The sequence below is a fragment of the Culex quinquefasciatus genome, chromosome 3 (assembly GCF_015732765.1).
Source record: "Culex quinquefasciatus strain JHB chromosome 3, VPISU_Cqui_1.0_pri_paternal, whole genome shotgun sequence".
Classification (NCBI taxonomy): Eukaryota; Metazoa; Arthropoda; class Insecta; order Diptera; family Culicidae; genus Culex; species Culex quinquefasciatus.
This window is the reverse complement of record NC_051863.1, coordinates 187,247,375-187,261,005: the sequence shown is the minus strand read 5'-3', so window position 1 is coordinate 187,261,005 and position 13,631 is coordinate 187,247,375. Positions and strand designations below refer to the sequence as shown.

The following is a 13,631-nucleotide window of genomic DNA, read 5'->3' as shown; positions in this document are numbered from 1 at the left end:
TTTTAAATCAATTTTGATAAATTCAAAACTAAAAATATAACAGTTTTTGCTTTAATGAAAGTTGATAGGCACACTATAAATGGTTAGGCACTTATACTGAGCATGAGCATGAGCATGAGAGACCACCCATGGTTGTCCTTCTCCGTTGCTGAACAGAACCGTAATATCCTTTCAGCACTACTGATCATAGGCTTCGACTACCAAGTGGTATTTCCCTTATCAACAGCATATATGAATGCGCTGAAAAGATAAAACACCATGATTGCCAAAACAAGATCAGTTGCGAATAGGTAACAGCCATTGGCCACCAACGGCGCCCGCCATGTCAGTTTGTAGATCTCGATTTTAAGGGACGGGAATGTTAGTTAGCGCAGGTTGCTACTAGGGCAGCTGATTTACTCTGTGCTTACACCCCACAAGCGCCAGGAACCTGAAAATTTGTTAGTAGGATAGGGTGTTTGGTCAGAATTCATCATAGAAGATGATGATGCGACCCAAAATCATAGTGTTTGTTGAAATGTTTTATATATTATTCTCAAGGCAAACAATCGGTTGCTGCGGATGAGACATTTCCCGTTTAACTGTTGTTAAATTTTTAATGAAATGGTTTAATCTTAGACAGCCGGCTGTGGAAAGATATAACCAAATAATATTTATTTATAAAATGAGGTGTTAAACGCAATGCTGCAATGATAGCGTAGTCTGATTTTTAATTATATAATCATTTAGTTCATGAATTTGTTACGGAATAGACGCGACGAACTCAATCATCAAGTGCCTTCCTATCTTCTTTCTATTAGCTAGATAAGGTATTGATTTTCGTTGCCTCTCGAGCTACGATGCTATGGAGAGGGCTTAACACACAAACAACCGACGTCGAGCCCTCCGAGCTACGGAGCTATGGGAAGGTCTTTTCAACACAAAAAAGACTCGCGCACCACACGACGTTCTTGATGAATCAAAATAATTTTGTTACGCGATAAACCTAGCGAACTCGGATCGTTTTTATCGAAAACTATATCACAATTCAAAGGCACACACAAAAAAAAAACACTTTTCACTCCGAATATTTTTTACGACCACGCGCTCCCTTTATCAATTATGCACTGATGACGCTGCATTTTCGGAGGGTATTCTTCTCCTCGCAGCGCACAATTCACGACAAAAATGCGAAACAAAAGGCTCACACAAAAAAAAACACTTTTCACTCCGAATATTTTTTACGACCACGCGCTCCCTTTATCAATTATGCACTGATGACGCTGCATTTTCGGAGGGTATTCTTCTCCTCGCAGCGCACAATTCATGACAAAAATGCGAAACAAAAGGCTCACACAAAAAAAAACACTTTTCACTCCGAATATTTTTTTACGACCACGCGCTCCCTTTGTCAATTATGCACTCTATAAATGGTTAGGCACTTATACTTACATCAAACCCTACGTAATGTACCACCCCCGGCCGAGTTAAAATGCGTAACCGGAAAAGAAGATGTGCATGCCTGGCACGAACACTCAAAGCGTGTTCTAGCGTGTTGCTCGTACTGACTCAGAGCAAGGGTGAGATGTAGGTGTAAGGGCAGTGCGTGTTCGTCGAGAACCTGGTGCATAAGATCAAGGCCCGTTCTTACACTGAAAATTGCGAATTGCGAATTTTGAAAAATTGACATCGCGTTACTTTTTGACAGAAAAGTTCCTAGTGGTTGATCCGTCGATAAAATGTTGTCTTGTCAATTTTTTTTTGCATTCAAATAACAAAAAGTGATCAGAAATCTTGTCAGAAATGGTTTTTCAGCGTGTTTTTTACCGTTGTTCATAAAAATTTTCACCAGGGCTTTAGATCCTATTAACTGTATTTTTTTTTTATCTGTCGAGCGATCAGTTTTTTTTATTGCGGCCGAAACGATTAAGGTGCTTTCGTTTTTCAAATATTAAAAAAGAGGACATGAAACTTCAGAAAATTCCAGAAAGAACAAAAAAGCAGGACAGGATTTTAAAAAAATTGATTTTACAATGTAAAACTATTTTTTTTATATTGTCAAATTTTCAAAAAAAAAAAAAATCTACCCGGCATTTGAAAATGTTAAAACAAGTGTTTTTTGACCCTTTCACAAAGTTGATTATAATTTCAAAATATGTTGTTATTGAAAAGATCCGTGAAAAGATCACATGATTTAATTTTCACAATTAAAAATCGGAATCCTGCGATTTAAAATTGAGGAGCACTGAGAAAATTTTTTTTTCCTTTTTTTGAGTTTCAGCTAGAGAAAAATAAATTAGCAAAAAGCGGATATCCAAAATCTCATAGTAACACAAAAAAAAATAAGTCGGTGTTACATAATATATATCTGGAGTTTTTTTTTTTTAAAGGTCCAATAAACCAAATTTGCAGTTTTTGCTTTTTGGGTGTTTTTAGAACCACCCTGAGTCAGGGGTATTAAAAAACACCCAAAAAGCAAAAACTGAAAATTTGGTTTATTGGTCCTTTTCAAAAAAAAAACTACAGACATTATTTGTAAAAAAAATTGAATTAAAATTTTGTACTTTATATTTACACGTTAAAAGAAACGTTAAATCTAACTTAACAAATCCTCGGAACGTTTTTTTTTAGCTGTTGTTGACTGTTTCAAATTGAGCGTGTGTTGTTGTTTTCCTTTTTTGACAGCTTGCCGTGCGTGAAAGGAAAAATCATACGATACTCCGTTCTGCGCTCTGATTGGTCCGCTCCAATGTTGTGGCCAGCACGCAAAAAGTTTGCCTCCAAGTTTCATCATCTTTGTGGAGCGAGGTCCGAAGTTTTTCTCGAATTTGAGTTGATTTTTGTGCGTTTGGCGAGCTGATTGTTGTGCTGAAAGGTTCATCATTACAAGTGCTACGTGGGAAAAGCAAAGATGGGTAGCGCCGGTGGCGGCTGGAGTGAATTCCCGTCGACCATGGATGTCTTCAAGGAGGACGAGTTGATCAACGATATTGCGGACATGTACCAGCTAAACGAGGAAAAGCTGATGAATATTATGAACGAGGAGTTCCTCAGCCAGTACAGCTGGGAGGGGCAGCAGGCGTCGCCGGATTCGACCACATCTCCGTTCCTGAATTCGCTGAACGACCCGTCGCTGGATATGGAGCAAGAAGATTCCGGATTGCTGAAGAGTGAGCCCCAGCAGCAGCAGTTGGTATCGGTGGATCCGATGATGGTCAATGTACCGCAGCAGCAAACGATCACTTCAAGCGTCGTAAAGCAGGAGCCGATCGTGGTCCACCAGCAACCGGTGACGACGACCAGCGTTGCGGCTCCGATCATCCTCACCCAGAACCGAGTCGCCAACATCACGACGAATGGATCTACAATCGTTCTGCAGAATGCTCCTCCGGGTTATTCTTACATCAAGACCATCGTGCCGACAACGAGTACCACGTCGACAACCGTCCCGCAGACCATTCTCCCGAAGACGTCGGCTCCGACTCCGGTTGTGAAAACGACGGTCCCCGTTATGCCGCAGATGTTTACATTCCAAACGGCCGGAAACAACCAGATTCTGCTTCAGGCGAACCCAGCGCAAAACATTCACACCGTGGTAACTGGACCCATTATAACGACCGGACTTCCGCTGGTGATGGAATCTTCTTCAGCATCCGTTGAGAATCCCGGCAAGTTGCAGCTCAACCCACAGCCCAAGGTGAAGGAGGTCAAGCGTTCGGCTCACAACGCCATCGAGCGTCGCTACCGGACCTCAATCAACAGCTGCATCGTTGAGCTGAAGAACATGCTCGTCGGGGTCGATGCCAAATTGAACAAGTCCGCCATTCTCCGCAAGGCTTTGGATCACATACGCCATCTTCAAAAAGAAAACAACAGCCTGAAACAGGAGAACATGTATCTCAAGGCAAAGATGAACAACCAAAAGTACTCGCTGAAGGATCTGCTCGTCACGAAAGTCTCGGAGAGCGAGCTGGGCCAGCTTGGCGGCCCGACCACGCCTCCACGGAGCGACCAATCGTCGATTCCGTCCTCGTCGCCGTCGCACAACTCGGACAACTCGATGCCACCGTCTCCGTTTGGCACGACGTCCTCCGCGGACGAATCTATGCTGGACGATGTCATGGTTCCGAACGTGCACGGAATGTCTGCGCACTCGCGGCTGACGCTCTGCATGTTCATGCTGGCCGTGCTGACGATCAATCCGTTTGGAAGCTTCCTGTCGGCAGGGTCGGATGAACAGATCGATCCGGGCACGAGTCGTCGTATCTTGACCGTGGACGAACCGTTCTTCTCGTGGAGTGGGTTGGCTTCGTCGGTGCTGATCTTCGCGGTAAATGTTGCTGTTTTGGCGTTTGGGTTGATCAAGTTGCTTGTTTACGGTGATCCGATACTTCCGGTTCGTTCGAAGGCATCCACCGATTACTGGAAGCACAAGAAGCAATCCGACTTGGACTTTGAGCGTGGAAATGTGGCTGCTTCGCTGAATGAGTCGAAACGGTGTCTTGCAACGTTCGGGATTACAATCCCGGACAGTCGTCTGGAAACGGTCACCACCACCGGTTGGCAGTTCATTCGGATGTTCTTGCATCGGATCTACGTTGGTCGCTGGCTCTCCCGCCGCACTGGTGGACTGTTCAAGCCCGATGCCGAGCGACAGGACGCGCTGAACTCGGCGAAAGAATTGGCTCTGCTGTTTCATCGCTTGAATCAGCTGTCGCTCGTGTCCAATCAACCCGATCGCAACGGACTCATGATGTCGCTGTACGCCGTCAATATGGCTGAAACTGCCGCGGCGGTCATTTCTCCGGAGGACACCATCGAGATTTACATCATGGCAGCGCTGCGCGTCAAGAAGAGCTACCCCCGGTTCATGCAGTACTTCTGCCGTTACTATCTGGCCAAGGCAAAGCAGCTGGGCGAAACCATGGAGCAGGGCAAGTTCGGCTGGGCGTTTACGTCGTTTGGTTTTCGCTTCCTCACGAATCACGCCGTTCGGTTCGAGGAACACCCGGAATCGCAGATGTTCACCATGTTGGGCAATCGAGCGGATCCGCTGGAGTACATTCTGCGAGATTACCGCGAGAACCTGCTCCGGAAGTCGATCCAGTGCCTCGTTGGATCGGGACAAATCAACTGGAAGCATGCGCAGCAGCCTCTTGAAGCTAAAGACGCAAAGGAAGAGCAGTCGGACAACGCCAAATCCACGAACTATCCGTACTCCAGTTGCCAGATCAGCAACGTGCTTCACTTTGTCGAGCTACTGAAGGACTGTCTCAGCAAACAAGACCGTCTAGCTCACTGGTGGTCCAGCCTGTTCAGCATTGCCGCTCACTGGTTGCTCGGTGAAGACATGGAAGCTGAACTGCTGTATTCGCACATTGAAAATCTACCGCAAGATTTAATCAACGCCGAAGACACCCTCCCGAAAGCCCTCCTCGCCGCCTTCCACGCCAAGAAACAACTCCTAAGCCGGCCCCACTACGATTCGATTCGCGTGTTTCAAAAGTGCAACGCCGGAAGTCGCTTCCTCGAGGACAGTCTAACAATGAACATCTGCAAAAGCCCGATCCAGCTGAAACTCCTAGCCCAACTGCTCGCCTGCGACTGGCTGCTGGAAGCACGCACCGCCCTCTGGGAATCGGACAACGAAAAGTTCCAGAGCCAATCCGGCGAGTACATCCCGGTCTCCGGCGCCGTCCTGGCCAAGTTCCAAAAGGACCTCGATTCCCTCCGCACCGTCACCAACGAAATCCCGAACGCCCAGTCGCGCATCTTCCTGTACGAAGCCGTCTGCCGGTTGATGGCCGGAGCCGCCCCGGGTCCAACCCAGCAACTGCTCGGACACAGTCTACGCCAGCGGTACGCGCGCTCTTCGATCATCTGCAGCGGCAAGGACCGGAACGCGGCCCAACAGCAGCTGGTCGGAGGACGCGAACGAGCTGCGGCCCTGTACGTGGCCTGCAAACATCTGCCGGAACCGTGCCTGGCGACGCCGGGCGAGCGGACCAGTATGCTGCGCGAGGCGGCCAAAACGCTCGAGCGGATCGGCGACAAGAAGCGGCTGCAGCAGTGCTACCAGCTGATGCGATCGCTCGGCAGCGGAGCGGGCACGAACTGAGCGGAGTTGCTGCCGAAATTAAATTACTATTTATTGAAGATCAAACTTGCGTTTTCTCACGTTGATTATAGAGGATTAGAGCTGTAGTCGTTGACTAAATGAACCTTGCTTGATATTTTTCTTTGGCAAGTTACTAGTATTAGGTTATTTTTAAGCTTGGATATAGAAATAAATGCTTCAAAACTAATAAACTGGAAACTGCTTTAAAACTTCTTTTCTCTACTAACAACACTCCCATTTTTGTTTTGTTTTCTGACGTGACCTTAATAATTAAAAAAAAGCAATCTAAAAAAACTATAATCTGGATTTTATTTTTATTATAAACATTGTAATGCTTTTAAAATTAAGAATATTGAAATTTTAAAAGTTCTGAACATATTTTTTTAAAACATTAATTTGATTTTTTGAATAAAAAATCCGAAATTTAAAAAAAAATGTTCGTGCACCGAATTTTATTTTATTTGTATTTTGAAATCAATTTACAGAATCCAGATAAAACATTAAAAAAAACTTCATTTGCTGTTTTGCTGGTCACGGCTTGGGCACATTCGAAATATTCACTGAACGGAGACTGTTCGAACACCTTCCCCATGACTGCATTCAACTGATTGCTGTCACCACGCAGCACAGCACAAACAAGAGAGAGAGAGAAAAGAGAAAGAGCATGTGGCTGTGTCGAGCATATACTCATTTATTTTTAGAAGAAACAGTCAATAGTAAAAAGAATAAAAAAAGCAAACATTTAGAACTTTAGAAATTCAAAAATACACATTTAAAAAATATATAAATCAACAATTTTTCAAATTTAAGAATTAAAGAATTTAATAATTTAAGAGGGTTGGAAAACTTTTTCACTTCGCGTCATTTTTCCATTTTTTTTCCATTTCCATTCCATTTTTTTGCAAAAAGTGTTGAGCCGTTGAAAATTGTTCAATTTAAGAAGGTTTTTTTGTGTTAAGGGAATTCTGATTCTTGTTGTCGTTGGAAGTGAATTTCGTTCGAAACTGCCAAGAATCAGGAAGTAAGTGAAAAGTAAGTGGAGGATACGGAGGATGCTGTTTCAAGAGATTTTGTTATATTTGTTTGGAGTGGAGATATTCGGTGCTAGGAACACTTCCACTTCATCCGATCGGCCTATTTCTTGTTAAGAACCTAGGGCTGACGATCGGGATACCACCTGGCTGTGTCTTTTGAAGATATGCTGTTCCTTGGTGAGAGCTTTCCATCATTATTTCTAATTTGACTATTATAATATTATAAATTTAATAACCCTCCTACCCCTTCCCCACATTCCCATTCCTAAATCTCAATTTCTCCAAACCCAATTTCCCCATATCCACTTTCCCCCTAAAAATATAAATAATTGCCAATTCACACTAACACACCACACCCAACTAATTCGGAGCGTTTGGTACGGTATGTCCACGCATTCTTCCTCCCCTGTTGATTCTGTGAAATGTGATCCGTTTACAGAATCTGTCTCTGCGGTTAATGCAACGCAGTAGGCCTGGCCACTTTAATTTTTGCTATACAGTTTCGGGGTAACTCGGATGTACTGTAATTATTAATATTGACAAGAAAGAAGTTGGGGCGTAATCTAACCACAAGTTCTTCCAGGATGCTTTCTTCGGACTGGCTGGGCTTGTGTTCGATTAGATTAGATTAAGAATTTAAGAATTTAAGAATTTTTAGAATTTTAGAATTTTAGAACTTTAGAACTTTAGAATTTAAGAATTTAAGGATTTAAGAATTTAAGAATTTAGGAATTCAAGAATTTCAGAATTTTTAGAATTTTGAAATTTAAAAATTTAAGAATTTTTAGAATTTTGAAATTTAAAAATTTAAGAATTTAAGAATTTCAACGGTTAACAAATGTATTGGTTTTGTTTTTGGAAAAACATACACAGATAGAAATCTTATGAACAAAACCGTAAAATCTATGTTGACGACATCTCTCGAATCATATACCGATGCCTCTGTGCTCTTCTCTTGTACTAAGCTTGCTGGTTTTCCTACCTAGTTAGTAACGTTCTTGATTTAGAAAAAAATGCATCTTAATCCAGAAAATTGTGAACGATTTTGTTAAAAAAACGGCTTACAAAAATTCTATCTATGTGTACAAACAATTTTTCAATTATGTTTTAAATATAATTTTCAATTTCTCCTGGGATTTTTTTTGTAAGGATATTTTTTTCCAAAATTTCTTGGAGGGCACAACGTATGGGCTGCCCCTTTAGCCTAATTTTAAGGTGGGCTAAAAGTACCGTGCCCCCCCAGAGTCGGCGCCCCTGCGTCCCTTAAAACTTTTTATCGGGGCAGGGATATTTTCATTCAACGTGGTGCTTTTGTGTAGTGTTGTATTTAAATACTCTTTTTTTTACAAAATATAATATTTATTTCAGGCGTAGATCATCCCCTACCAATTCACTTGGCGAACCCTTGCCGTGGGTCAGCCGCATGACCAGATCCAGCGCCCACTTGGGTTGATCCTTGGGGACCATGTGGCCAGCGTTGCGCACCAGCACCTCCACCAGGTTTCCCGCTTCCTTCGCATATCCCGCGACCTCCCCGTCAACCTTCCAGATGTACCGCGGGGCCTTTTTGTACTGATCGCGACCCGGGAAGTTGAGCGTACGAACGTAGTTGATCGTCAGCGGGTAGGCCACGATAATGTCCAGCTGGCCGTTGTAGATCGCCACCCGATAGCTGGAGAGCAGTTCCTCGAGGTACGGGACAACCGAGTTCATCACGTCCTGCTTGAGGTGTTCTTCGACCTTGTTTTCGCTGTCCAGATCGTGGAATGTGTTGTTGCCGACGTGGATCGCCTGGCGCGTCTCGGGGAGGGTCAGGAACTTGACCATGAACTCATCGCTAGCGTCGGGCTTGGTGTGCAGGTAGTTGAAGTACGTATCGAAGCCGGACACGTTTTTGAACAGCGAACCGCTGGGGAACTGATCGCCGTTGATGAGGGCGTCGAACGCGTCGAAGGCACAGTTGAAGTCCTTCTTGGTGATGCAATCGCGGCCCTTCTTTTCGTAAGCGTGGAACTGATCGCGAGCGTTCGAGTCGATCAAGCCGAGCTGGTACAGGTAGTCTCCGTAGACGAGCTGGTGGAACGGATCACAGAGTCCGTTGCCGATCGCCAGTCCAGCCAGATTGATTTTGACCTTGGCGTTGTCGTTGTTTCGGTGGATCGCGTGCGACACAGCTGGCACGTACTTTCCACCGTACGATTCTCCGGTCACGAAGAACTTGCGACTCTGGAGATCCGGAAACAGCTGGAAGAACTGTACCAGCGCTTCGTGTAGATTCGCGCCGACCTTCTTCTCGTCCGTGCAGTAACCTTCGTCGTGATCGGTGAAGCTGAACCCGGTGCCGACGGGGTTATCGATGTAGATCAGGTGATGATTGAGGTGCCACGAGTACTTCCGGGGATGAATTTTCATCTTGGCGTCGACTGAAAACGGCCCATTCTCGGTGAACAGTCCGTACATGGAGCTAGCACCAGGACCACCCTGCAACCACAAAACCACCGGTGCATCGGCCTGGGCGTCGGCCTTGGCCGGGAAGTACCAGAAGAACAGATTCGAATTGTACTGTTCGTCAACGGTCAGATATCCCGAATAGCTTGGAATGTCGGCCGGAATGGCGCCATGGTTGACCTTGGCCGCCTGACGACCGGCATCGACGGTGCCATTTTTGATAAATGGCGTCAGAAAGAGCGGCGCACCAACGTCGGCGTCACCAACGGCTCGTGGAAGCGCCCGATACCGCGGATACGGGTTGATGAACAAGCGGCCGGATACGCCGCCGGCGAGAAGCAGAACTACGCCGAGTAGTCCGCCGATTGCGAGCCGCATCGTTGGGCGGCGCTAATTTGATTATGTTGCACAAAGTGAACGAACGGGAACGTTGAGAGTCGTTTGAAGACGAGACGGACTTGCTTACGGATCGAGCGATAGATTGAAACTGACGAAGAAAGCGGTAGAACAAGCCGCGAGTCGATGGAGAGTGAAAAGGTCAAGTCAGTATCAGGACTTTTCGTTGTGTGCTGATTCAGCGGTGACTCGATAGGAAAGTGTATTCGAGTTTAATTTTTTGTTGGGAGACTATTGAAACTCGCCGACGTGCCAAAAGAGCTATGATGTTAATTAGTGGGCTTGACAACGACCTGAATATTGAGTTTGCTTTAGAGATTAGTTTTGTTAAAGTATTTGGAAAAGTTTTTTTTTTTTAAAAAAAGGAGATAAACCAGAAATAATAAAAATCAATTCAGTTAACTTAAAAAAGTTAAAAAATTTAAGCTATCCGACTTTTTTTCGTTTCAAAATCATTTTTTTATTTTAAAATTTCTAAATTCTAAAAGGAAATAACATATTTTAATTTATGTGGTATACTTTACGGATTTTTTTTTTCTTCTGTGTTTAAAACGGAGCTCATTACATGTGCAAATTGCTGTCAAAAGTTTTTTTTTTTTGAATCCCCAATATTTTTTTTGCTATGACCTGTGACATTATCTAGAAAAACTCGCTCTTAAAAATGTTACAAGTTACAAATCATTTTCAAAACTAAAAATGCAAAACTAATCCTTAATTAAACATAATAATTTCAAAATAAGTGTAATTTATTTCAAATTGAAAAAAAGATTTCAAATTTAAAAAAAATGTAAATAAAATTTTATTTTTAGAACTTTTCAAAGTTTAAAGTCATTCAAAAAACTACAAAATTATGCAAATTTCATGATAACACTTCGGGTTAAACAAAACTTTGAACAAAATTGCAATGGCTCAAACAGAAAATGCAAAAATCAGAATCAAAAGAAAATTGTTAACATTAAAACAACAAACAAAATAAAAAATTGTCTAAAAAAAAGGTAAAAAAATCTGAAATTTAGAACTATAAGAATTAAAAAAATTAAAAATTTCAAAGGCATTGGAATAAACAAAAAAAATCAGAAACATTCATATATATTCATATTTAAGGATTTTGAGGCACAGAAATTTAACAAATCTCAAATTATGAGTTCGTTTTTTTAGTATTTCAGGAATCAATTTTGTAATAAAAAAAATCAGAGTTTCCAAAACCTAGAAAGTTTAAACATAAAAAAATTAAATAAATTTCTGGAGTTTCTGTTTTTGTATTTTTTTTTTCTCAGTGCAATCAGCTGAAGAAATGCATTCCCCTACGTTTAAAATCATGTTTAGCACGTTTCGGTTGATTTAATTTTTTTTAATTTTTGAATATTTTCGATGTCGATGTTTCGATGTGCAAAAAGGGTTTTTTTTCGCATTTTTTTTTTGTTTTCGTGAAATCTTACATTTCGACGGTAACATTTCAAAAGGCATCATGTACATTTTGACACTTTCTGGGTTATTGCATATTCTGAAAGTACTCCTAATAAGCTACCTCTCCACCAAAAATGAGCAAAAGTTACTTCAGTAAAGTTTGTTTAATAATGATTTTAAATAAAGTAACATAAACAAAATCTCTGCCATCAGCAGTCCCTGTTTATATAGCCCTGTCAACCTGTCAAACAAAAGACTACATGAACCTCGTGACGAAAAAAAAAGCAACATGAACAAAGCGCCATGTACATTCGGCGAAGAAAAACGAATCATAACAAAGCGCCCCCCTCAGTGACAGCAGGGTGATATCGACGTTGGTGATTTCAAAAGGAGTTATGTTTGTTTTACTCAAATAAAATTACGGAAATGATGTTTTATTGAATTTGGATGATCAAGTCTGGAGTTTTTTTTGAAAAGGTCCAATAAACCAAATTTCCAGTTTTTGCTTTTTGGGTGTTTTTGAAACCGCCTTGAGTCAGGGGTATTGAAAAACACCCAAAAAGCAAAATCTGAAAATTTGGTTTATTGGACCTTTTCAAAAAAACTCCAGAAGTATCAATAAAAGCAACGTTTTTCATCGTTTGTTATTATTAGAACATCTTATTTTGCTTTTATATTAAAATGGGAATTGAAAATGGATGCTCAACATTCAAATGCGTTTTTTCTCAAAACGCATGCTTTGTACATGATGCTTTTTTAAATGTTGGCGTCGATTTTTAAAACTAATGATTGCAAAACAACAGAAAGTAAGTAAAAGTAAATCTTTCCAGTTCTTGAGGGGAACAGGGACAGTTTATTAATAAACCCAATGTTAACATGTTAAGGTTAATGTTAACATTCCATAGGTTGTCTTCCTAAGGTATCTTGATAAGGTCCAGTTTGTGACGATACACTTTACTAAGCAATCGAATCCAGAAGGAAAAAAATCACCAGTTGTGTTGGTCCGAGCCGGGATTTAAACAACGATCTACCGCTTACGAAGCTGAAGCGTTACCACGAGGCTCGGTCTCAAAACAACTGAACTAGTTTAAAATCCATTTTAAAACACTTTTTTCATGACCCCCCTACTTCTACTCCTCCTGCCTTGCCTCAGCTAGAGCCGAGGTACGAAAATTTTGAATCTTTTTTTACACTCACTTTGTTTGACACTTTTTTAGTTGGTTGGTCAAAGTCAAACTAAAAAGTGACGAACTGTCACTCTTTACACGGCGCTCACGCGCACTATCAAAACAAACGTTTGGTAGTGTGTGGAAAATCCGCGTAAAAGGGGTGTCAAACTAAAAAGTGACCCCGTTCGTTTGACAACAGTTGGTGTCAAACAATCGGGGTTTGAGTGTATTCAAGAATTTTGGGGCTGAGAAACTAAAAAAACTAAGATCAGAATTCGTTTTTTTTTATTTCAAGGTGTCCAAAACCTAAAAAGTTATTTTTTATTCCAATTTCGATTTTTGTGTGTTTTGAATCCCTTTTGACTCAAGGCGGTTTCAAAAACAACCAAAAAGAAAAATTTTAAAAAATGATCTTTTTTTAACACATTTTTTTATTAACACTGGAACGCCCAACGCATGTCCAACTTACACGGACGCCCAAGCCTCCCAAAAAGTTGGAACGGTAACTTCAAACGCCCGTTCTCGGCATAACTCAACCAATCGGGACGATTCTTGTTCCCAGTGATTTGTAAGAATGTCTAGATGATCTTAAAATTTTGCAGAACTTGATTTGAACAAATCTGTAATTTCTGCGACCGAAAACATCGTTCCAACTTTTTTTAAACGACTGCCTCCGCGGAATCTTCGGCGATTTTTTTTTTGCACGCGAAAAAAAAAGTTGGAACGATGTTTTTGATCGCAAAAATTACAGATTTGATCAAATTAAGTTCTGCAAAGGTCTAGAATCATCTAGACATCCTAACAAATCACTGGAAAGAAGAATCATCTTGATTGGTTGAGTTATGCCCGAGAACCATTGAGTTGAAGTTACGTTCTAACTTTTTTGGAGCCTTGGGCGTTGGAATGTTAAAAAATTATGCAACCTTAAATTTTAAAATTCTGAATTTAAGAATCCCAGGATTAAATAGTTAACTTGAACTGTTTCTGTTTTGTTTTGAAAAATGTGAAAAAGAAGCAAAAAAAAAATACTGGAAGCAGTAAATAATATTTTTTTAAAAACTTAAAATCATAAAAAAAATT

General features: G+C 41.6%; 2 protein-coding genes across 2 annotated transcripts; one reads left to right on the top strand and one right to left on the bottom strand.

Annotated features, from left to right (window-relative positions):
- The first annotated feature begins 2,685 nt into the window (after nt 1-2,685).
- Nucleotides 2,686-6,295, top strand: LOC6041038 (sterol regulatory element-binding protein 2). The gene has a single exon (XM_001850297.2). The coding sequence runs from the start codon at nt 2,891-2,893 to the stop codon at nt 6,095-6,097; it is 3,207 nt and encodes a 1,068-aa protein (XP_001850349.2). The 5' UTR covers nt 2,686-2,890; the 3' UTR covers nt 6,098-6,295.
- Nucleotides 6,296-8,468: 2,173 nt separating this feature from the next.
- On the bottom strand, nt 8,469-10,082 carry LOC6041039 (venom serine carboxypeptidase). Its single transcript, XM_001850298.2, has one exon. The coding sequence runs from the start codon at nt 9,955-9,957 to the stop codon at nt 8,491-8,493; it is 1,467 nt and encodes a 488-aa protein (XP_001850350.2). The 5' UTR covers nt 9,958-10,082; the 3' UTR covers nt 8,469-8,490.
- Between the last annotated feature and the right edge of the window lie 3,549 nt (nt 10,083-13,631).

What these genes read in the sequence shown, in the direction of transcription:
- LOC6041039 (XM_001850298.2), bottom strand. Translation starts at nt 9,957, where the DNA reads ATGCGGCTCGCAATCGGCGGACTACTCGGCGTAGTTCTGCTTCTCGCC.
- LOC6041038 (XM_001850297.2), top strand. Translation starts at nt 2,891, where the DNA reads ATGGGTAGCGCCGGTGGCGGCTGGAGTGAATTCCCGTCGACCATGGAT.